Genomic DNA, 22602 nt, shown 5'->3' on the forward strand with positions numbered 1-22602 from the left:
TGTATCCACGTGACCCATGATTTAAAAAGTGTCCATTAAACAAATACTAAAAGAAAAAACAAAACTAAATAATTGATTCACTTACGTTTTTATTAAGCAAAGACAACTTCTAATCAGTGTTACTACAAAGTATTAATAAAACTTCAGCCAAAATCAAGAAACTTGGAAGTTAGGCTGTGGGTAAATGAATGTTTTCTTTATAGTTTTTAAAGGATCCCAAGCTAAGAACCACTGGTCAAACAATCTGGGACATTTATTGGCCAGATGTCGCTCTTGGGGATATATTAAAGTATCTTTACATCCATTTAAAACATCAGTACTTAATGTGATCTATCTGTCAGTGCTTCTGGAATTACTTTAAAACAAAACCTTCCTATAAGAATCATGTTATGTAAGTGTTTATCTTTAAATTACTAATGTTAATGAAACAAATATAATGAAAATGTAAGTCTTTTTTTTATAAATTTATTTTTGGCTGCATTGGGTCTTCGTTGCTTCGCGTGGGCTTTCTCTACTTGTGGTGAGCAACTACTCTTCGTTGCGGTGTGCAGGCTTCTCATTGTGGTGGCTTCTCTTGTTGTGGAGCATGGGCTCTAGGTGCACGTAGGCTCAGTAGTTGTGGCTCGCGGGCTCTAGAGCGCAGGCTCAGTAGTCGTGACACACGGGCTTAGTTGCTCCGCAGCATGTGGGATCTTCCCAGACCAGGGCTCGAACCCGTGTCCCCTACATTGGCAGGCGGATTCTTAACCACTGTGCCACCAGGGAAGCCCGAAAATGTAAGCCTTATTTAGAGGTAAGAGTCAAACTGAACCGTGGTTTAAGAAAACTTCTCCCACCCATTTTTCCTCCCCAAGTTTTCCCATCTGTGGCAATGGCACCCCTCTCCCGAGTGTCGGGGCAGTAGCCTAGGAGTCATCTTTGGTTCCTCACTCTCTCTCAGATCCCATATCCAGTCCATCGGCTAGTCCTTTCAACTCCATCTTTGAAATTGATCTTTAATCTGACTACTCTTCATCCCTCCACTGTGACTCCCTTTGGTCCAAGTCACATCATCTTACCTGGGCTTCTACAAAAGCCTCTTTGCCCCACTACAACTTTAAAAACAAATCAGAGCACATCACTGCGTGCTCAGAACCTCCTAAGATTTCCTATCTCTCTCCCACCCTCATTTCATTGCCTCCTCCCTTCCCTGACTCTGTGCCAACCACACTGGTGTTTCAGCTCCTCAAACACTGAAACGCCATCCCCTCCTCCATGTCTTTGAACTTGTTATCCCTCTGCTCCACCTGGAACACTATTTCCACTGATCTTTGCACAGCTTGATCCTTTTTTTTTTTTTTTTTTTTTTGCTCCTTTGTTTTAATGGGGCATCCACTCAACTGTCAGCAACCGAGAAAGGTCTTCCCTGCCCACCCACCCACCCACACTCTTTATTCCTCACCTTGTTTTACATTTCTTCATAGCACATAGCACCACCTGGTGTTATCTTACTTGACTACTGTCTACCTCTACCACCGGAAATGTAACCCCAGGAGAGCAAGGATTTTTGACCACTTGGTTCACTGCTATGTCCCTAGCACCTAGAATAGTCCCTGGCACATACCAGGTACTCAAAAAGTATTTGTTATGGGAATGACTGATCACCACTTCTACTGATGGTAAAAAACCTGGTTGAGAGCTTCATCTGTGCTTGTAATTTTATATCCTAGACAAGTCACTTAATTCCTTTATGGAAGGGAAAATAAGTACTACTTCAGTGGTTACTGAAAGGATCAAATGATACGGCAGCTGTGAAAGTCCTTTTTATAAAATGGGAAACACTGCAAATGATAATCTTTGGTACTCAGAAGTAGGTCAAACTATACAAATAAACTAATATATAAACATCTGGAAATTTGGTCACAGTTCTAAAGCCAACAAAATATTCCCACTTGTTCCATTCCAAATACATTTTAATAGGTAACAATAATAATAAACTGCACAGATGAAATACTACTTTAATATTAAACATTCCTGTTGCAACGTTGGGATAAACTACTTAGTTGTTATGGCTTATTTTAATGTGTAATGTAATGGGATTCAGTATTAAGGGTTTTTTTTTTTTTTTTAAGATTTTTTTCTGGCTTTCCAAGGATTAAAAAGTAGAAGACACTTATTTTTAGAGGAAAAAAAATGTAATGTCTATCTGTGGAATATTAAATTGAAATTAATAGAATTATACTGGCAAATGTCTTTAAAAACAAAGTATGAATGTTGACAGCAAGCAGGTAGCCACAGATGAAGAGAAAATTAGGAATATAAATACAAAAATCTTTCCATTTATTTATTTATGGCTGCATTAGGTCTTCATTGCTGCGCGTGGGCTTTCTCTAGTTGAGGTGAGCGGGGGCTACTCTTCATTGCGGTGCGTGGGCTTCTCATTGCGGTAGCTTCTCTTGTTGCGGAGCACGGGCTCTAGGAGCGCAGGCTTCAGTAGTTGTGGCACACGGGCTCAGTAGTTGTGGCTCGCGGGCACTAGAGTGCAGGCTCAGTAGTTGTGGCACATGGGCTTAGTTGCTCCGCGGCATGTGGGATCTTCCCAGGCCAGGGCTCGACCCATGTCCCCTGCATTGGCAGGTGGATTCTTAACCACTGCGCCACCAGGGAAGTCCCAAGAATCTTCTTAAATCTGTCTCCGTCTCTGTCCTAAACTAGGAAAACTGAAACCATGGGGACAATCTAAAGAAAACAGTTCTCTGAATGAACATATCAACAGAGTTAGCTTACACAAGAAAAGTTATAAACAACCTCATCTCCAGACCAGGTAAGTACATAATTATCCAGTTCTATAATTCTTTTAATTTTGAAAGACTGTATATAAAAGCAGAGTCTCTGAGGGATAGAGTCACAGTAATAGTGGTGTTTAAGAAGAGGGTAGAAGTGGAATCATATACAGAACTTTCTAAACGTACATGTGCCTAGGCAATACCAAAGTGGGTTCTAATTCAGTAGGTTTGAGATGGGACCCACGTATCTGCATTGTTTCCAAAGCTCTGCAGGTGATTCAGAAGAGGATCCGGATTCACAGCACTGCTCTTACATGACCTATCTGCCCAAACAATGCACCTGGATGTCCCTCCAGATACCAATCCAGGTGCCCAGGGCACCTAAGTATGCACATAAATTTCACACTCCCAGGGAAACCAGGCTTTCTAGGCTTCAGGGCTCTACACAGGGAGAAACCCCAGGATGATCCTTAGAGGCTTATTTCTGCATGAAAACCAAGTTAACGCCAGAGTCTGTCTTGGGCTGCAGCTGATCCTGGTTTGGCCAATTCCCTGTGTGACACCCTCCTGATACCGGGTTAACTACCGTTTGACTTGCCAGCTACCACCAAGACCTTATTATTTGCTATTAAAATCATTATCATGATTCTGGGTCTTTTTTTTCTCTTAATTCCTTCCCCCTAAAATCAGTGGTTTAAGTCAGAGACCCTGATTCCAATTTTAGCAATTTCATTAGACAATGTGATTTTGAGCTTGACCTTTGACTTCCACAGGTAGAGGTTTCTCATTTAAAACAAACTAAAAAAAACTACAGGGTTTGGATTCGATCTCCAAGGTGTCTTCTGCTTCCAATTCCATGCTTGATTTTAGAATGCTGCCTTAACAAAAAAAAAAAAACTCAAGTTCTAGCCTTTTAACACAACAGTGACGTACGTACAGGTGTGGCTTCCATCACACAGACCACTGGACAGAGCGCAGTGTCCTGTAAGAGTGTGTTTTACACAAGTGTGCTGGATGTCATTTTAAGTTTGGACATTAGTCTAACAACAGGTGCTTTAAAGTGGTCTGTTTGGAGCTTCACTAGAGCCTAACGTATACCTGTCCCTCCTTAGGGAGGAGCAACGGAAGAAACATGAGCAAGAACGAAAGGAGAAGAAAGCAAAGGTTCTGGGAGTGCGAAGGGGCCTCATTATGGCTGAACATTCATAATTTAATATCCTGTAAATATTCCTTTTCTCTGAACCCTCTTTTGTAAATATTTTTGTACTGTCCTCTCACTTTAGCCAAAAGACCTTTTTCTGCTCTTAACTTTGTTCATATATATGTAGTGTGTGTGGCTTCTTCACATGTTTTACCCCTGAAAAGACATTACTACCTTTAAAGCTCTCAAATTCTTTTGAAATAGTTTTTACCTAAGCCCCTGTACAACTAACTCAGTTTTCTAAAAAGACCCATCCTATAGATTCTTGACCTAGATTTTTAAGGTCAAGTTCCCTCTGCTGGCTCTAATAACAGAACTTCAGTCCTCTTCTAGGCAAAAGCACTTACCTGATGGTAGCTAATTATACTACAGACTTTAGTAGAAATTGAACAATAACAAGTTATGAATAGGGTAAGCTGTGAAAGGCCACCTCTTCATCCTCTAGAGAACCTAGTAGTCTTAACAAAACTGTGGGCCATATGGGTTTGTAAGGCATCAATATTTTATCTATGCGAAATGTTTCATTTAAGCTTCTGTGTACCTTTTTCAGATCACTTCATGTAATTGTCAATTACATATCTTTTTTTTTTTCCTCAATGTATTAAAAATAAAACTCTACAGCTCATTCTAGCCTGGCTTATTTAGAAATATACAGGGTCATAGTGAAATTTGAGGATTGCTGCTTTAAGGATTACTATGCTCTGTCAAACTTATACATCTTACTCAATTTATGGAAAAGACTAGAGTTGCTTAGTATCATATCCATGTCTGTTGCACCCGAATGGAGCTTCTGAGTTTTGTACTGCTTAAAATTTTCATAAATAAAATTTTTTCTCATGGTGGTAGATTCATTCTTTGTAAATGTAATTGGTTTCTAAAATTTAGTTGACCAGCCAAGACTAACAAGAGTTGACTTGTACTCTTTGTGTGTCCTTTCTTGACCTCCCACTCCCACTCCTAGAAGAATTGACTATGTCCTTTTGTATTTTCACAGCACCTGTCACATTCTATTATACTTATTGTTATACGTATATGGGCCCATAGAACATGGCATACTCCTGGGTGCTTAATACACTCAGATTTTGCTATCAAGAGGCAGAGATCAGATCAATCAAGAAATCTGTGTCAAATACACTGCTACTGGGAAGGTGAAATGATATAACCACTTTGGAAAACAGTTTAGTAGTTTCTTTAAAAAATTTAAATGTACATCTACCATACGACCCAGCAATTCTCCTAAGAAATGAAAACATATGTCCACACCAAAACTTGTGTCTGCAAATATTTACAGCAGTATTATTCACAGTAGCCAAAAAGTGGAGAAAAATCCAGCTGTCCATCAATGGATGGATTTTAAAAATACGCACTAAAAAAATGAAATACTGATAAACACGCTACAACATGGATGAACCTCAAAAACATGCTAAGTGAAAAGAAGCAAGACAAAAGATCATATGATTCTATTTATATGAAATATCCAAAGAAGATAAACCTATAGCAAAAGTAGATGATTAGTAATTGTGGGGCTGAGAGTGGGAATGAAGAGTAACTGCAAAGAGGCACTGAGGTTTCTTTCTATGCTGACGGAAATTTTCTAGAATTAGTTTATGTGGAGACTGCAGAATTCTGGCTATATCATAGTTTCCTACTTCTTCCTCTAAGATGACAAGAATTGATCAGTTTAAACTGTGTTAATCAGGGTCTTATTTTTGGTATATGCAATCTCTAATACTTAAAACGACTGGGGAAGCCTTGGGGACATTAGTCTATAAAGTAAGAACTGGTAAGGGTCATGCATCTTTGGAGAACCAGCTATGCACGTGTTATGGACTGCATGCTTGTGTCCGTTCCCCCCCACCCCTCCGCCCAATTCATACACTGAAATCCTAATTCCAAATGTGACTTGGTACTTTGAGGTATACTTGGAGGCCTTTGGGAGGTAATTAGGTCAGGCAGGTGGCACCCTCATGATGGGGTTAGTGCTATTATATGAAGAGAAAGAGACTAGAACTTGTTCTCTCCATGTGAGGATACAGTAAGAAGGCAGCTGTCTACAAGCCAAGAAGCACTCACCAGACACCAGGTATCCTGGACTACCCAGCCTCCAGAACTGTGAGAAATACATATGTGTTTTGTTTAAGCCCCCTAGTCTATAGTAATTTGTTATAGCAGCTTGGGCAGACTAAAACAGGTATCTTTTCCCAGTGACTACTACAGCACCTTAATATTCTTCAACAGTCTCCTATCCTGATAAGATTAGAAAACAGAAACAGAAGAAACCGATAAGGAATAGAATGGTAGAGGGCCATAAACAGTCACCTCAGAGACTCCCTGCTTTGGAAACCACCTACTCATATAGGAACTGTTGCTAATAGGAATCATTCTAACCAAAAACAGTTATTTACGTAGTACCTCTGCATCAGTACTTGATTCTTTAAGTTAAGGTACAGCTTAGATCCTGGTCCCTCTTAGCAGCAGCATTTAGCTATGTTTTAGGGAATACATACCAGCCATTGTTTGGATGCCATTAAAGAAGTACTTTATTTTTGTGTCATCATGGATTCTACTACCCTTAGTTTAGTAATACAGAAATACCACATGATCTCTATTTAAAAAGTCTTGGACTAAGCTCTGGAGAATTTTCATAGGCAAATTCTTCTGTGTGGGCTGGATCAGTAAATACTCCAATAAAATCTATTTCTAGGAAGAATGGACCATCCACTTTATCAGCCAGGGTGAATCCGATAGAAGAGATCTAAGTTTAAAATAGAGAAATTGATCAAAATCTCATATGCTGATGTTGTTCCTGGAGTTTTAAAACTCCATACTATCAGCCCTTAGCAAGTATACCATAGTTCTCATGTGCCATAGCCAATTATAAGAGGAAGTACAGGACTGACTGCTTTTCTTTCCACATTCTACTTCTCTCTTTAAAGTAGTGCCAGTTAAGACTAGTAAGTACAACATGGATGTCTAATGGAGGTTCCTAGAAGCTCTCCTGAACTCTAATACTCTTATTTTAAAGCTAAAATAAAATGTAGGCATGCTGAAAGGAGGACCATACTGAAATTCCTCCAGGATGGGGGTTTGGCTCACAGGATAGCTCTGAGTCAGCATCTGTCTAGGTATAATAGGAGTATACTTAAATAGGAATTTTCATCTTTCATTTGCCAGCCTTCAAAAATGGACTGAACTCATCCTCACAGGAGTTCTGTTTCACTAAAGATAATATAGTTCCGAGTGAAAATACAGGAAAATGTTACCTTGTCAAGCAGAAGCTGGTACTGGGCATCCCGGATTCTTCCTCGATTAGAGAAGAAAAACTTGGAGAAAGGAATCTGAAAGAAGAAACCATTGACTTCAGAGCTGAAATGTAAGCAACGGAGGCATCTGTTTAGAACTGCAATGATAAAATAATAACGGTTTAAATTGAATTTTAAAATTATCTAATATGTGAAGTTATAACAAGTGGCTAGTCATTTGGATCACAGAAAAAAAAATTTTTTTTTAATGAAATAACCTAAGTACTAGAAGAAAACAGGTGAAAAGCTTTCTAAGTCAGGAGTCCCAAAGGAAAAAATGACAGAGCACAATTATAACTTTCTGATGGCAAAAACTAGTATCCTAAACACAAAACTTTTACAAATAACTAAGAAAAAGATTAAACAACCCAGTAGAAAAATGGGGATGGGAGAAATAGGCACATCTGTATACTGCTGGTAGGAGTGCAAATTAGTCCAAGTCTTTTAGAGAGCAGCAGCTAGCAATTGTGGTAGGCAGGATTCTAAAATGACCCCCAAGATTTCCACCTAGTGCACACACACCTTCTTCCAGGTATTCAAACACACATCTCAGTGCTGCTGTGAAGGGACTCTCCCGAAGTCTGGTCCCAAATCAGTTGACCTTAATATAGGGAAGATTATCCTCTGTAGGTCTGACTTAATCACTTGAGCCCATAAAAGTGCCTGGTGAAAGAGGTCAGAAGAGTGAGAGGGATTCAAAGGGGGAGGTCAGGGGGATTCTCCACTGCTGGCTTTGAAGATGGAGGGGAGCTAAATGGTAAGGAATGTGGACAGCTTCTAGGACCTGAGAGTGACTCCCAGCTGACAACCAGTAAAGAAACCAAGACATCATTACAATCACAGGAACTAAATCTGGCCAATAACCAGAGTGAGCTTGGCAGTGGATTCTTCCCCAGAGCCTCTGAAAAGAAGTACAGCCCAGCTGACACCTTGATTTCAGCCTTAGAAAGCCCTGAGCATTGAACCTGGCCACAGGGTGTCCCAAACTATGACTTACAGAATTGTGAGAAGTTTGTGGTAATTTTTTATGTAACAATAGGAAACTAACACAGCAATATCTAGCAAAATTTGAAATGCCGTAACTTGACCTGCCAGTTTCACTTTTAGGAATTTATATTACAGATAAACTCTGACAAAGACATAAAGATACAGCTTTTTCTAATTTAAAAAAAAAAAGGAAAAATAGGGGAATAGTTCAATAAATTATAGTGCAACCATACAACTGAATACTATGCAGCTATTTTTAAAAATGAAGTAGATCTATACATGATGCTGTGGGAAGACCTCCACAATGTATTATTAGTAAAAAAGTAAGAGATAAACAAAATCTATAGTATAAATATCATTTATGTTGTTAAAAACAACTTTTTCTTGGCCACACTGCGTGGCTTGCAGGATGTTAGTTCCCCGACCAGGGACTGAACCTGGGCGCTGGCAGTGAAAGCCCCAAGTCCTAACCACTGGACCACCAGTGAATTTCCCCTAAAAACAAATTTTTTAAATGCCTAAAAAAAAACTAATAAAAAATTTACTACAGCAATTGGGAACAACCCAAGTATCTATCAATAAGGACTAGTTCAATCAACTATGAGATATCCATATAACAGAAAATACCAAACAAAATAACAAAGAATGAAGAATAATTCCATGTAGTGATATGGAAGCTCTCCAGGATCTAAATTTAAAAAATATAAACTGGCACAGAAGATGCATAAAGTATGCTATTTTTTTTGAGTAAAAAAAGGGAGAAAGGGCTTCCCTGATGGCACAGTGGTTAAGAATCCGCCTGCCAATGCAGGGGACAGAGGTTCGTGCCCAGGTCCAGGAAGATCCCACATGCCGCAGAGCAACCAAGCCCATGCGCCACAACTAGTGAGCCCGTGTGCCACACTACTGAGCCCGCGTGCCTAGAGCCCGTGCTCCGCAATGAGAAGCCCACGCACCACAATGAAGAGTAGCCCCCGCTCGCCGCCAAGTAGAGAAAGCCAGTGGGCAGCAACGAAGACCCAACAAAACCAAAAATAAATAAATAAATAAATAAAATTTTTTTAGAAAAGGGAGAAAATAAGTGTATGTGTATATATACTTGCTTATATTTGCTTAAAAAAACTGTAAATCTATGGAAGAAACTAATAAATGTGGTTACGTATAGAGGGTAGGGGCAAAAAGGGTGGAGAGGGAACTGAGTGGGAGTGAGACTTTTTTGTACATTTTTATATTATTTTGATTTTTGAGCCAAAAAATAAAAATGAGTTAAAAAAATAAAACGTACTGTTCAGATTATCACCAAAAACACTTGCTGACATAAAAACAAACTCAATTCAAAGCTCATTTAATAAAGCACCACTGCACAAGATCATGTTCCTCACACAGCAAATCCAAGTGCAGTCACATCCTCAGTTCACGGGCTCCCTTCATTTCTGTTACACAAACCTGGAAGGGACCCTGCACCCCCAGCCCTCAACCCAGTCAGTTCCTCATTTTTGCATCCTGGTTGGGCACTTCATCTACCTCATTATTCAAAATATATTTTGGAAACGGAATCAATACTACCTGCTCGCCATTCAAGGAGCATGTGTCACCCACCCCACTGGCCTTTTGTCTTTTTGTCATGTAATTTGCTAAGGCCACTGTCCACACCAAGGGAATTTTTTAGCCTGGAAAAAAAATGAAGCTAAGAAGCATTAAATTGTACAGCTTGCATAAAAAGAAAAGGATAAACAGTTGTTTTCTCTCTACAAATGACAGAAAACTAGCATGCATAATTTTTCCATCATTTTCCTGTTTTCTTTCTATAATCAGTAAATATCTGAGCATCTCACTTCTATTTACTAAAGGAGAATTATTCATGAAGACATGGACAGCAATTAATAACATTTAATTTTTAAAAATCTCTTCCCTGGGACTTCCCTGGTGGCGCAGTGGTTAAGAATCTGCCTACCAATGCAGGGGACATGGGTTCCAGCCCTGGTCCAGGAAGATCCCACATGCCACCTAGCAACGAAGCCCATGCGCCACAACTACCACAACTACTGAGCCTGCGCTCTAGAGCCCACGAGCCACAACTACTGAGGCCCACGTGCCTAGAGCCTGTGCTCCGCAACAAAAGAAGCCACCGCAATGAGAAGCCCGTGCACTGCAACGAAGAGTAGCCCCCGCTTGCCGCAACTAGAGAAAGCCCACGTGCAGCAACGAAGACCCAACACAGCCATAAATAAATAAATAAATTTATTAAAAAGATAAAAATAAAAATCTCTTCCCCAATACTTCCTTTAATAATTTAAAGAGAGACTTCCCTGGTGGCGCAGTGGTTACGAATCCGCCTGCCAATGCAGGGGACGCAGGTTCAATCCTTGGTCCGGGAAGATCCCACATGCCACGGAGCAGCCAAGCCTGTGCGCCACAATTACTGAGCCAGCGCGCTAGAGCCCGTGAGCCACAACTACTGAGACCACATGCCACAACTACTGAAGCCCACGTGCCTAGAGCCCACGCTCCACAGCAAGAGAAGCTACCGCAATGAGAAGCCCACGCACTGCAACAAAGAGTAGCCCCCGCTCGCCTCAACTAGAGAAAGCGGCGTGCAGCAACAAAGACCCAATGCAGCCAAAAATAAAATTTTAAAGTAATAATAATAATAATAATTTAAAGAAAGGTGTTGCAAACAACTATTATTTCCAGCCAAAGATTAGAACTACATGTATTTTCAGGAAAGAAAGTAATTAGTAACTGTCAATGATTATACTGGAAAATAATTTGGCAATGTGCATCAAAGGCCTTAAAAATGTACATATCATTTATTCTAGGAATTTCATTTCCAGGAATACATCTAAGAAAATATTTAAGGATATTTACCTCAGAGTTTGGTATAAGAGTGAAAAACTCTGAAAACAATCTAAATGTACAACAATAGAGGATGGATTAAGTAAATTGTGTCTATTTACATAATATCATGCAGATATCAAAAATGATGTAGAAATATATTTCAACAGAAAGCTGTATATAAAATTCAGTTCAGTGAACAATGTATGTTATAAAATAGCACTGGCACAACACAATTCTTGTAAAAAAAAAAAAGTGTAAATAGAAAAGTCTGAAGGTGCATACTAAAATAAAAATAGTATTTTACATCTGGGTAGTGGTACCACAAGATTTTTTTCCTTTTCTGCATTTTCTAAATTTTCTATAATGAGATACTTGTTTTGTTTAGTAATTTGTTATAAGTATTATTTATATACAAGTGTTACATACATAATAATTTTTTGGTTATACATCTGTATTAGTGTATAAATATGTATCTATTATATGCTAGGCACTGCACTGTTCTAGGTGCAGGGGAAACAGCTATGGAGGATACAGACAAAGTCCCTGCTCTCAGAACTTACAGAATTTATGTTCCAGAGGAGCCTGGTAGAGAGTGACAATAAACAAATAGACAAGTGAATGAAAAAGATAATTTTACTTAGTGATAAGTTCTATGAAAAAATTAAACAGGATGTTGTTATTGGGTGAGAAGGTGCAACTCTAGCTAGAAGGATCAGGAAAGGCCTGAGGTGGCTTTTGAGCTGAGAGGTAAATAATAGGAAAGAGGAAGCAGGTGAAGACTTCGGAGAAGAGCACGCCCACAGATACAGCATGAAATACAAAGGCTCTGAGACAGAAGTAGTTTGTTGAGTTTGACACACACAAAAGGGGCCAGCATGGAGGAGGGAGCGGGGAGGAAGACAGACTGAAGATGAAGACAGGGGTCTGCTACTGTAGGCCCCGTAGGCCATGTTAAAGAGTTTGGACTGTATTCTAATAAGGGGAGACCACTGGAGGGTTTTAAGCATGTGAGTGATGTAATCTGAACTATGCTTTAGAAAGATCACTCTGGCTGCTGTGTGCAGAGTGGACTTTAGGAGGCAAGAAGACAAAGAAGGAAATCAATAAAGAAGCTCTTGCAGTAGTCCAAAGGCCTGGACTAGGGTGAGAGTGGAAGAGATGGCTAGAAATGGTCAGATTCTAGGTGTATTTTGAAAGGATAGGTGAGTGAGCGAATTCGTTAAAAGACTAGATGTGGTGTGGGGGAGAAAGGGATCCAGGATGAACCCTTAGGTTTAAGGATGAGCAAAATGGGGACTTTCTTTTGAATTTATGGATTAAAAACCTTCAGAAGGCAGAAGAAAGGAACGGGCACCTGATTTTGCCCTCACTCCCTGAATTTCCACTATTTTCCTCCTGATTAACATTTTTTACCTTCTAAAAGTTTTTTCTCCCTACAAAATAAGATTGCCTTATATTACCAAGAAATAAACAAAAATAAAAATGTTGATAACTGTAAAGTATGAAGTATTTATTCCTCTTAAGGGAGCCTTTCTGCTCAGCTAGGGACACTAGCTTAGTACAGTTGCCTGGAAGAGATGATATGGCCAGAACTTAAAAAGAAATACCTATAGTACTGATAATTGTGCACAGGGCAGAGATGGACCCATGACTCAGCATGCACCTGGCCACATCCTTATCAAAAATATTTACTGGTCAGTAAGCTAACATTTATATTAATGAAAGAAAAAGTCGGACTTCCCTGGTGGCACAGTGGTTAAGAATCCGCCTGCCAATGCAGGGGACACAGGTTTGATACCCAGTCCAGGAAGATTCCACGTGCCGCAGAGCAACTAAGCCAGTGCACCACAACTACTGAGCCTGTGCTCTAGGGCCCGCATGCTGCAACTACTGAGCCCACATGCTGCAACTACTGAAGCCCGCGCGCCTAGAGCCCATGCTCCGCCACAAGAGAAGGCACTGCAGTGAGAAGCCTGCGCATGGCAACAGAGTAACCCCTGCTCGCCACTAGAGAAAGCCCATGCGCAGTAACGAAGACCCAACACAGCCAAAAACTTAAAAAAGAAAAAGTCAATTATGTAAATCTTGCCCTTAGGTCCTCTTCCTTCTTTCCCTTCCCACACTGTCCAAGAGGGATTAATAAGAAAAAAACACTACAATGTAACCATGATCTCATAAGACCTCATTTTCATAGACAGTAAAGACTTATGCTGTTACCTTGACCTCCTGCCAGTAGGGCCCCCCACGGGTGAACATGAAGTAACTGTACATCTGATCCTTCCTCTGGATTATATCCATGTCCTCCCTGATATTCACCATCCAAGGGCGACCATCTCCACGGACACGAAGATACAGAGTGTTGAACTGGGACCAATCATAAAACCTCTTCCTCTCAAAAGGGCCCTAAGGTACAGAAAGGAAAGTTAATTTCACCTCATTTTCCACTATTAGCGAAATGTGAGTCATCACCTTTTACAGCATCAAAAGGATCAACAAGCCATTTTTCTGCTTTTTTCTGCTTCCTACCACCGTAAGGAGGCAGATAAATCTGGTGATTCTTATTTTAGTACAAAATACTGACCTAGTTAAATGTTTCTAAGGTAATGTTCAAGACCTGATTGGCCCAGGACAGTGTTTACATGGGGTAGACACTCACTTGTGTCACTGAACGGAAATGAATTACTGTGTGTACTTTCTTTCCCAGGGCCTAGGGAGCAATGGCTTCTGACTGGGCCATTTTATGACAACTGCCTTCCCATAAATCAGAAAACTATGAAAGACTCCAAGTTTTAAAACTGGTATTTTTTTGACAACACCTACCATCCATTGAAAATATACATTAATCACTCTGCATGCATAATTTAATCCTCACAACAGCCCTATGAGATAGGTACTATCATTGTACTCCATTTTATAGATGAAGAAACTGAGCACTCAACCAGTAAGTGGTAGGTCCAGTACTGTTTAACTCCAAAATCTATGTTCTTAACTACCTAAATTGTCTCTGAAAGTAGAACGTAGTGTTAATTTCCAAAGGTGTTTGTTTATAGCAATCTCAGAGCTAATCGGATTTCAAGAATACCAGTGCTCAGATATGAACTATTACTTACTAGTCATGTAATTTTAGACAAGCTACTAAATCTCCCCAAGCCTGTTTCCTCATCTGTAAAACGGGGATGGTTATACCTTACAGGATTGATGTGGGGAATAAAAGGGATAATGTATATAAAGTAATTAGCACAAGGACTGGCAGGGTACACTTAATAAATGTTATCGACTACTTTCATTATTCCACAGTACATCATAGAATTATTTTCTACTGTGGACTGACCAAATCCATTCTGTGGATTTTCAGGGCCTGAAAAAAAAATCTTGTACGCATAGTTTATTACCTCTGAAAGAACATGTACTTTTCTTTTTCATCATTATCTGGAGAGAGGGAGCCTAATACTATTCCTATCATTTGCCTTTCTCCTTAAAACACCATAACCAAGGGACTTCCCTGGTGGTCCAGTGGCTAAGACTCCGTGCTCCCAGTGCAGGGGGCCCAGTTTCAATCCCTGGTCGGGGAATTAGATCCCGCATGCAGCAACTAAGAGTTCACATACTGCAACTAAAGATCTCACATGCCGCAACAAAGATCCCGCTTGCTGCAACTAAGACCTGGCACAGCAAGCATGCATGCATGCATGAATGAATGAATAAATAAGTAAATATTAAAAAAAAAAAAAAGGGCACCACAACCAAGCAAACACCCATGGGCTGTGGCCACGGCTGGGCACGGGAGCCTGTTCAGAGCAGCCCTGAAACAACATCTGATCAGCATTGCAAAAAGCAACAGGCTGGTGGCGAGACAAAGGAGCTGACCTAAGTAGCCTTGGAAAATGGTGGTCTGACTGGAAACCAAAAGGCTAAAGACAAAAGAAACTATACATAAACATTGTACTGTAGTTGGTAAAGTTGTTTCTCACAGGGTTATGGGTTAGAAATTCTGAAACTGCTTTTATTTATTTATTTATTTAATTTCCGGCTGTGTTGGGTCTTCATCGCTGTGCACGGGCTTTCTCTAGTTGCAGCGAGTGGGGGCTACTCTTCGTCACGGTGCACGGGCTTCTCATTGCGGTGGCTTCTCCTGTTGCAGAGCACAGGCTCTAGGCGTGCGGGCTTCAGTAGTTGTGGCACGTGGGCTCAGTAGTTGTGGCTAACAGGCTCTAGAGTGCAGGCTCAGTAGTTGTGGCGCACAGGCTTAGTAGTTGTGGCACACAGGCTTAGTAGTTGTGGCGCACAGGCTTAGTTGCTCCGCGGCATGTGGGATCTTCCCGAACTAGGGCTCGAACCCATGTCCCCTGCATTGGCAGGCAGATTCTTAACCACTGTGCCACCAGGGAAGCCCTGAAACTGCTTTACATGTACTCTTGGGTTGAATTAATAAGTAAATGTACAGTAAATGGCGGGAGACAGGTTTCACACCGTTACAGAAGTTATCAATAAACAAGAGGGAGGAAGCTAGAATAAATCATGTGGTACCGGATTAGAGTCAAAGCATCAGTATTAACTCATACTTAGCTTAATACAGATATAGAAATAGTTACAGATGTGTGTTTCCATGAGTTGGTATGCATACATATATTTCCTAGCTGTGTCCACTGAGAGGTCCTAGAAATAGTGTCAATCCAGAAGCAACAAGCATACTCAGCATCCAGATCTTGGTTTCCAACTCCATCTTCCAAAAAAAAAAAGAACCAGGGCTCCTTTGAGGAATGGCTAATTCTAGGGTTGGAACAGAGGAAATACAAGATGAGCTTACAGCATCTCGTAGTGCCAAAAAGTGCTCAAAAACACATAAGGATGGGGGCATGTCAAAGGGACACGGCCAACCTGAAAGAGCTCCCAGTGGCCAAAGCTGGAACAATCTGAGCAACGAAATAAATAACATAGTATTGGATTATAACCCAAAGTGTGAGTCCATACTAAATGACTGAATAAATAAATGTGGGAGAAGACACAAATCTTCCTTCCTGAAAAATCCAAATAATTTATGTAAATACTACCCCTTCCAGGAGCTAGAACTTAATCCCACACCCTACCCCATGCCTTGAATGCAGGGTACACTTAGTGACTTGTTTCCAAAGAACAGAATATGGAGGAAAAAAAAAAAAGTAACTTAACAATGGAGTAATCTGGCAAATACTACCTTGACCAGGTGATCAAGGTTAACACATCAGTGGTAAGTCATGCTACTAGCATGTAACCTAATATAATAGAAGGGTACTTCAACTCTGTGCTATTCTTCCTAAAAACCCAGAAAACCCAAGTCTAACCAGGAGAAAAAAAAATCAGAAAATCCCAAATTGAGGATCATTCTGCAAAATACCTGACCAGTATTTCTCAAATCCTCTTGAAAAATAAGGAAAGACTAAGTAACAGACTAAGAAGACATGACAACTGGATGTAATGTGATGTATCCTGGCTGGGATACTGAAACAGAAAAAAAGATATTATGGAAAAACTGGTGAAATCCAAATAGAGTCTGGAATTAGTTAACAGTAACGCAGCAATGTTGGTTTCTCAGTTGTCGCAAATGTACCAAGTGATGTAAGATGGTAACAACTGGAGAAGCTGGGTGAGGGACATACAGGAACTCTCAGTACCATCTCTGCAATTTTTCTGTAATACCAAAAATATTCTAAAATTTAAAAGTTTACTTTAAAAAAAAAAAAATGAAAACCCCGGATGACCCTACTTCCACTCTAAGGAACCCCTAGCCATTAGAGGGTCTACAGCCTATGTTAGAGGAGATGTAAATCTCCCCAGATCATCATTTAAATATCTAACTTCTCAGGGCTCCTCAAACCTATGTATGCCCCACTATGGCACCAAGTGATGCCCAGAAACATGTAGCCTCTCTTCAGGAACCACTTCCCCCCTTGTGCTTATGAAACTTTACACATGTGCCCAGTAGTTATTTAACCCCATACACAAGATGAGATGCCAGCTGTTTTCATTTACAGAAACAATAGTTGTCTGCTATAGTTCATGCTACAAGGAAGTTCACCTCAGTTCACTAGAAACCTGCAGCTCCTGGGTCTCACGTACCCTTGGAATCTTGGATATCATTGCACAGTATCCACTTCGGTCACTCTCCCCGTCCTGGGGTGCCTCAGAGCTCAGAGTTCCATACAGCAGTGCACTTCGGTTACTCTTGCCCATTTTCAGGAACACTTCACTTCTGCCACCAATCGCCTTATCAGAAGTCACTATCCACTTATCCAAATCTTCTTTGCCACGGAACTGCCAGACAACCTTGGCTTGTTCCATCAAGACCTCATGCAGAGGGCGGCCTTCAGGCCCTATCCAATGATTCACAATATCATTCTTCAAACGCCTAAAATGGTCCTTTATTTCTTCTTTAATTGCTTTATCAAAACTAACTTCAGGCTTGTCCTCAGGAGAAGTTATATCCAAAGCAACTTCTCTCTGGTGATGTCCTTCCAAATTCCCTTCAGTCTTCCTCTGAGAAGAGGCTTTGCCAGGAGCAGCCGCTGGTTTCTCAAGACTACTGGAACAATAATCTGCAGAGCGAGTACCCAAAAATGGACAAGAGGCAACACTTGGCTTCAGGCATTTTCTGAGAATATAAGTGCCATTCAGCAATTTATGAACCAAAGCCATGATTAAAAGAAAGTCAAAATGTAAATTTTTCCCTGGCCTACCGGGAAAGAAGCTTCAGCAAATAGCCCAATTCCACCTATAATAAAAGAGACAGTGAAGAGTTACCAGTATAGCCAATGAATGCATCATAATTTCAAATTCAACATGGATCATGTACTATGAAATTCATGAACTTATTTTCTAATTCTATGAACATTTACCCAGGGCCTACTATGAGCAGAAGAATGTTTACACTGTACATAATACATCCCACTGCCTTGTGAAAAAATGCCAAGATGAGGGGCTTCCCTGGTGGCACAGTGGTTGAGAATCTGCCTGCCAATGCAGGGGATACGGGTTCGAGCCCTGGTCTGGGAAGATGCCACATGCCGTGGAGCAACTAGGCCCGTGAGCCACAATTACCGAGCCTGTGCGTCTGGAGCCTGTGCTCCGCAACAAGAGAGGCTGCGATAATGAGAGGCCCGCGCACCGCGATGAAGAGTGGCCCCCACTTGCCGCAACTAGAGACAGCCCTCGCACAGAAACGAAGACCCAACACAGCCATAAATAAATGAATAAATAAATAAAATTTAAAAAAAAATGCTGACAACTACCACAAACACCACACAATCCAGAAAAATAAAATATTAAAAAAAAAAATGCCAAGATGAACAGAAACACAGGCCCCTTCATGGAGTTATTGATCAACCCCCAAATAATTCAAATATGTGCTTCTAAAGGTTGTCAATTTTAAAGCAAATTTTTATGCTGGATTTTTAAAGAAACAATTGGTTCCTAAAATAAAATATTCAACTGTCAATAATTCACTCCAGGATCTAGGCTAACCAACATTTTAGCACTTCATCTATAAAAAGAAGAGACTACAGTTCACATTGTATGTGGAGTCAGAAGGCCTGGACTTCACACCTAGAACTGTTTACCCTCAGGTAAAGCAGTTGATCTTCTGAGGCCTCCATTTCCTCGGGGCAATGGATGTGCTAACACCTCCCCTACCTACCTTAAGGGATTCTTCTATAGACCAGATGGAATGATGGCTATAAAAGGGTTCTCTGATCCAGTAAGTCTGACAAGATCCTCAAGATTCTTCGTGCCTAAGAAGCTCCTAGTCCAAGGCCCACACTTTGAGTAACAAGGCTTTGACTATCAGCCACTATCTGATCTCCTCAAAGACAGAACCTAAACAATAGTAGCAATGATACCATTACATTTAAATGCAATTCTTAGTATTTTCAAGTCACCCTGACAAATATTATCTCATTTAATCCACATAAGCCTCCTGTAAGACAAGTCAGGTAGTTATCTCCTTTCACAAGGAACTAGACACCAACAGGTGAAGTAACTTGTCTAAGATTACAATGCTAATCAGTATGGAAGCTAGCACTAGAACCCTGGCCTTAAATCCTTCCATTAGTTACTGCTGCCTCTCCGTATGTTAACCATTAGTAATATAACTTCTACAGCTCTACTGAAATAACAACTTTGCTCTTGCAGCAACATTTAATGACTGCTGGCAGGAAGTGCTGCAAGAACCAAGAAGGCTAAATAGTCCCCTCTCCTACTTATTCCAGCTACCACAAAAATGAAATAAAATATGGAATGCTGACTTCTTCATCTTTCTCTTTTGTCTTTCTCTCACCAGAGACCAGAAGAGAGAAAAATCAAAAACAAAAAATCACCCACTAGTCAGAACACAGTACTGAGTGAGAAACTAAATGGAACGCTGAAAACTTAAAAAAAAAAAAAAAAAAACTTCAAAAATGCCCCAAATCCAACAATTCAGCTCAGTCGCCTAAGAGTCTACATCAAAATGGCACCCAGACCACTCTATCTACAACACAGGACTGGTCATCTTTCCAGACTGCCCCTCCTCCCTCACTCCCCTCATCAGGTGGCTCAACACCTTCTCTCTCCTCAATCACTGCACTCCAGGCTTGCACCCAGACCTCCACCTTATCCCACCACTCAGCATCTAGAGGGCCTAAAACACAAAACTGATTATCTTCTCGGACTAAAGCTCTTCAGAGGCTCTCATGGTCTTCAGAATAAAACTCGACTTTCTCCACAGGGTCTATAAGACCCCTCCAGATCTGGCCTCTGCTCATCTCTCCAATCTCCCCTCTAATCACACCCTACTCTGCTCTAATCACAGAGAACACCTGTGGTCCAACAAGTGCCACCCAGTACCCCCTCTCTGGGCTTCATGCCTTGACAGATTGCTGCTCCTAGGCCAGAAATGCCCTCTACCGATTTCTGCTGGCTGATTTATCCTTTGGGACTCATCTTAGGCATCCCTTACCTCCTCCAAGAACCCTTAATTACTCAACTCCACTGAGACCTTTTGATGTGTTCTCGCTGCATCCTGGGCTTACAATTTCCCTGCTACAGTTTATTGACAGTTCCCTTGTCAGTCTCCCCCGCCAGACTGGAAGTGTCTTGAGGGGAGAGACTATCTTCATTGTGGTACTTCCAGCAACCAGGATGGTGCCAGACATGCAGGAGGCTTCTAATATTTGTTGAACAAATAATATCTCCACATTTCTCCACCACCACCACCACTGTCTTGGTTCAGGGTTTTATTGTTTCTTACCAGAACTACTGTAATTCCCCTAACAAAGGGCTTCTCAAATGTTAAAGTGCCTATGAATCATCTGGGAATTTTGTTAAAATGCAGATTCTGATTTAGTAGGTGTAGGATGGGGCCTGAGATTATGTCTAACGAGCCCCCAGGTGTTGCCCTTGGAGTTGGCGGACAACACCCTTTAGGATTTAGTAAAGTCCTAACTCATCTCTCTGACTCTGATCTCCTCCTCCTCTCCCAATCCAACCTTTGCCTGGCAACAAAGGGGATTTTTCTAAATATGATGGCACTCCCTTTATTCAGCAATTCCCTCCAGAAATTCAAACTCCTAAAATGGTACATAAGGCCCTCCAAAATGTGCCCAACTCCCTGGCCTAACTTCTCCTCACTTCCATGGGCAATAAATACCCTCAGCTCTATTAATTATACTAACTATAATCATGTCTGAACACACACACACAAAAACATTGCTCAAAACCCACAAAAGTGACCAAACATTCTGCTATCCTGGCTAATATATGAGTGACTGCCGTACCCTGACCAGTCACAGCATTAGCCTCACTCTAGATAGATAAGATTCTCTCCTAATTATAGAACTACCTCCACCTCCTCAATACTTTCCCCCAAATCACCTAACACAAACCTAAGTCCGACAATAAATCCCTTCTAACACTCTCTTACTGAGATGCCCCATGGTTTCCCATGGCATGTGTTCTCACTACAGGAGTAATAAGCCTAACTCGTTCAACTACAAGCATGTTCCTGGTGGCCTCTAATTGGAGGGCACTGACATTTCTCTTCCTCCATATTCTTACGAGAACCTATGCATACATCTCACAGCCCTTACAAACTACTAGAATCTTGCTTTTTTTTCTGTCTACCTAACTAGCCTGACTTTAATCTTGGACTATGGCTTAAACATAACTGATGCACAATGTTTGCTAAAATAAATGAAAACCGTGTAAACAGTATGTTTTCACATGGACTAAAAAACAGAAGGGAACCAGGAAAAATAACAACAGTTGATCTCACGTCCTGGAATCATAGGTAACATCTAAATTTCCCTCACTGACTTGTTTAAATGACTTTACCTCTGCATATGCAGGAATTTGGAAAATAAATGATAAGCCTATAAAATGTAATTTGTACAATCATAAACACGATTTTCGTTAACACCAGGATTAGGCTACACTACTGAGTGGCAAATAAGGAGGAATCAAAATGCACATACACTAACACTACCAGTATAAAAATGTACGGACAAAAAGATTTGGGGGAAAACAAGAAGAAAAAGGCTTAAAGTCGTGTGTAGGATGATGGGATTATGAGTAATATTATTCACCCTATTTTCCAACCCCTCAGTAGTGCTATCACTTCTCTTATAACTTTAATTATAAGTGTTTTGTTTCATACTTTTACCAATAAAGTCAAAATCATTAACTGGATGATCCCGGGCGGAAGTTGGTGAGTTTTCAGGGCAACGTAACCCACGCAGCTAAGAGAGAGCAGTATTAGTGAAGATTGTACATCCAGAGCTTACTATGTGCCAGAAACTGTCCTGGGTGTATTTTCGTTAACTCCTCACAACAACCGAGAGAGAGGTACTATTATTATTCCACTTATTGAGCAAATTAAATTACCCCAGGTCATACAACTAGTAAGTGGCAAAACCAACCCTAGAGCCCCGGTGTTTAGTCGGGGAGCGGTCGGGACCATGCCACAGCCCCCTCACCTGCTACGGCCGTGTGGCCCTCACAAGCCTCGGACGCTCCAACTCCCGGCTGGCGTTCCCTGGCCTTCCCTGCCGACGCCTCAGAGTGACTTCCGCCCGAGCCCGGCTTTTCCCGACCGAGTTCTCCACTTCTCCCCTGTAGGGCCGTCTGCTTTTCCAGGCCGGCGGGAAACCAAGCCTGATGACACGAGTTCCGGCCGGGTGCAGAGGCCGGGGAAGAGTAATGAGGCTCCCGGACCCCGGCGAACTGAGGTTTTTGGTCGACTAGCTTCCCAAAAGGCTCCCCCACCCCTGCTCCCCCGATCTTTTCTGCCCTGTGTGAGAAAGTGGGGAGAATTTAGAGAAGCTTTTCGCCTGTCCTTCCTGCATCCCGCCTTCAGGCTGCAAACTACATCCCGTATCTTTCAAGTAGGACCCGGATATTGCTAACATCCTTCGCCCCCAGTGAGCCAGGGTCCACTCGTGCTCCATCCCCCCATAGCCGCCCAAGAGCTGTACACGGCCTCAGAGGACTGGTTCTGCTGGAA

At 41.2% G+C, this 22602-nt stretch overlaps 2 protein-coding genes across 13 annotated transcripts in view; one reads left to right on the plus strand and one right to left on the minus strand.

The window, feature by feature from the left end:
- NUSAP1 (nucleolar and spindle associated protein 1) overlaps positions 1–4813 on the plus strand; it is a 74944-nt gene extending 70131 nt beyond the window's left edge. For all 5 annotated transcript variants that reach the window (XM_082387342.1, XM_082387341.1, XM_082387340.1 and 2 more), the window contains exons 10-11: positions 2695–2803; positions 3878–4813. In XM_082387342.1, coding sequence (XP_082243468.1) covers positions 2695–2803; positions 3878–3974 — 206 coding nt within the window. In that variant the 3' untranslated portion in view covers positions 3975–4813. The remainder of the gene's footprint in view (positions 1–2694; positions 2804–3877) is intronic.
- NDUFAF1 (NADH:ubiquinone oxidoreductase complex assembly factor 1) lies at positions 70–22188 on the minus strand. 8 transcript variants are annotated; one of them, XR_014243287.1, is made up of 7 exons: positions 22076–22188; positions 17149–17841; positions 15686–15863; positions 13311–13496; positions 7791–7931; positions 7230–7304; positions 70–2699 (listed from the first exon to the last, which is right to left on the minus strand). XR_014243287.1 is itself a non-coding variant. In XM_082387346.1 (6 exons), the coding sequence occupies exons 2-6, from the start codon at positions 17763–17765 to the stop codon at positions 2691–2693; spliced, it is 1065 nt and encodes a 354-aa protein (XP_082243472.1). In that variant the 5' UTR covers positions 17766–17841; positions 22076–22188; the 3' UTR covers positions 70–2690. The 8 variants fall into 8 exon arrangements, 4 of the variants coding, with proteins under 4 accessions (XP_082243472.1, XP_082243471.1, XP_082243473.1 ...); XR_014243288.1 differs by having other exon boundaries at positions 7230–7366; XR_014243289.1 differs by lacking the exon at positions 70–2699 and adding an exon at positions 6703–6721.
- Positions 22189–22602: the final 414 nt, after the last annotated feature.

This window comes from Balaenoptera borealis, assembly GCF_965194805.1.
Source record: "Balaenoptera borealis genome assembly, chromosome: 3".
NCBI classification, from domain to species: domain Eukaryota; kingdom Metazoa; phylum Chordata; class Mammalia; order Artiodactyla; family Balaenopteridae; genus Balaenoptera; species Balaenoptera borealis.

Excerpts from the sequence above, each read along its gene's own strand:
- NDUFAF1 (XM_082387345.1), bottom strand. The coding sequence starts at position 17,765 with ATGGCTTTGGTTCATAAATTGCTGAATGGCACTTATATTCTCAGAAAA. Across the intron at positions 15,864-17,148 it reads CAGGTTTCTAGTGAACTGAG|AATTAGCCATTCCTCAAAGG; the intron begins GTGAACTTCCTT and ends TTCCAACCCTAG. Across the intron at positions 6,722-7,229 it reads ACCAGCTTCTGCTTGACAAG|ATCTCTTCTATCGGATTCAC; the intron begins GTAACATTTTCC and ends TTTTAAACTTAG.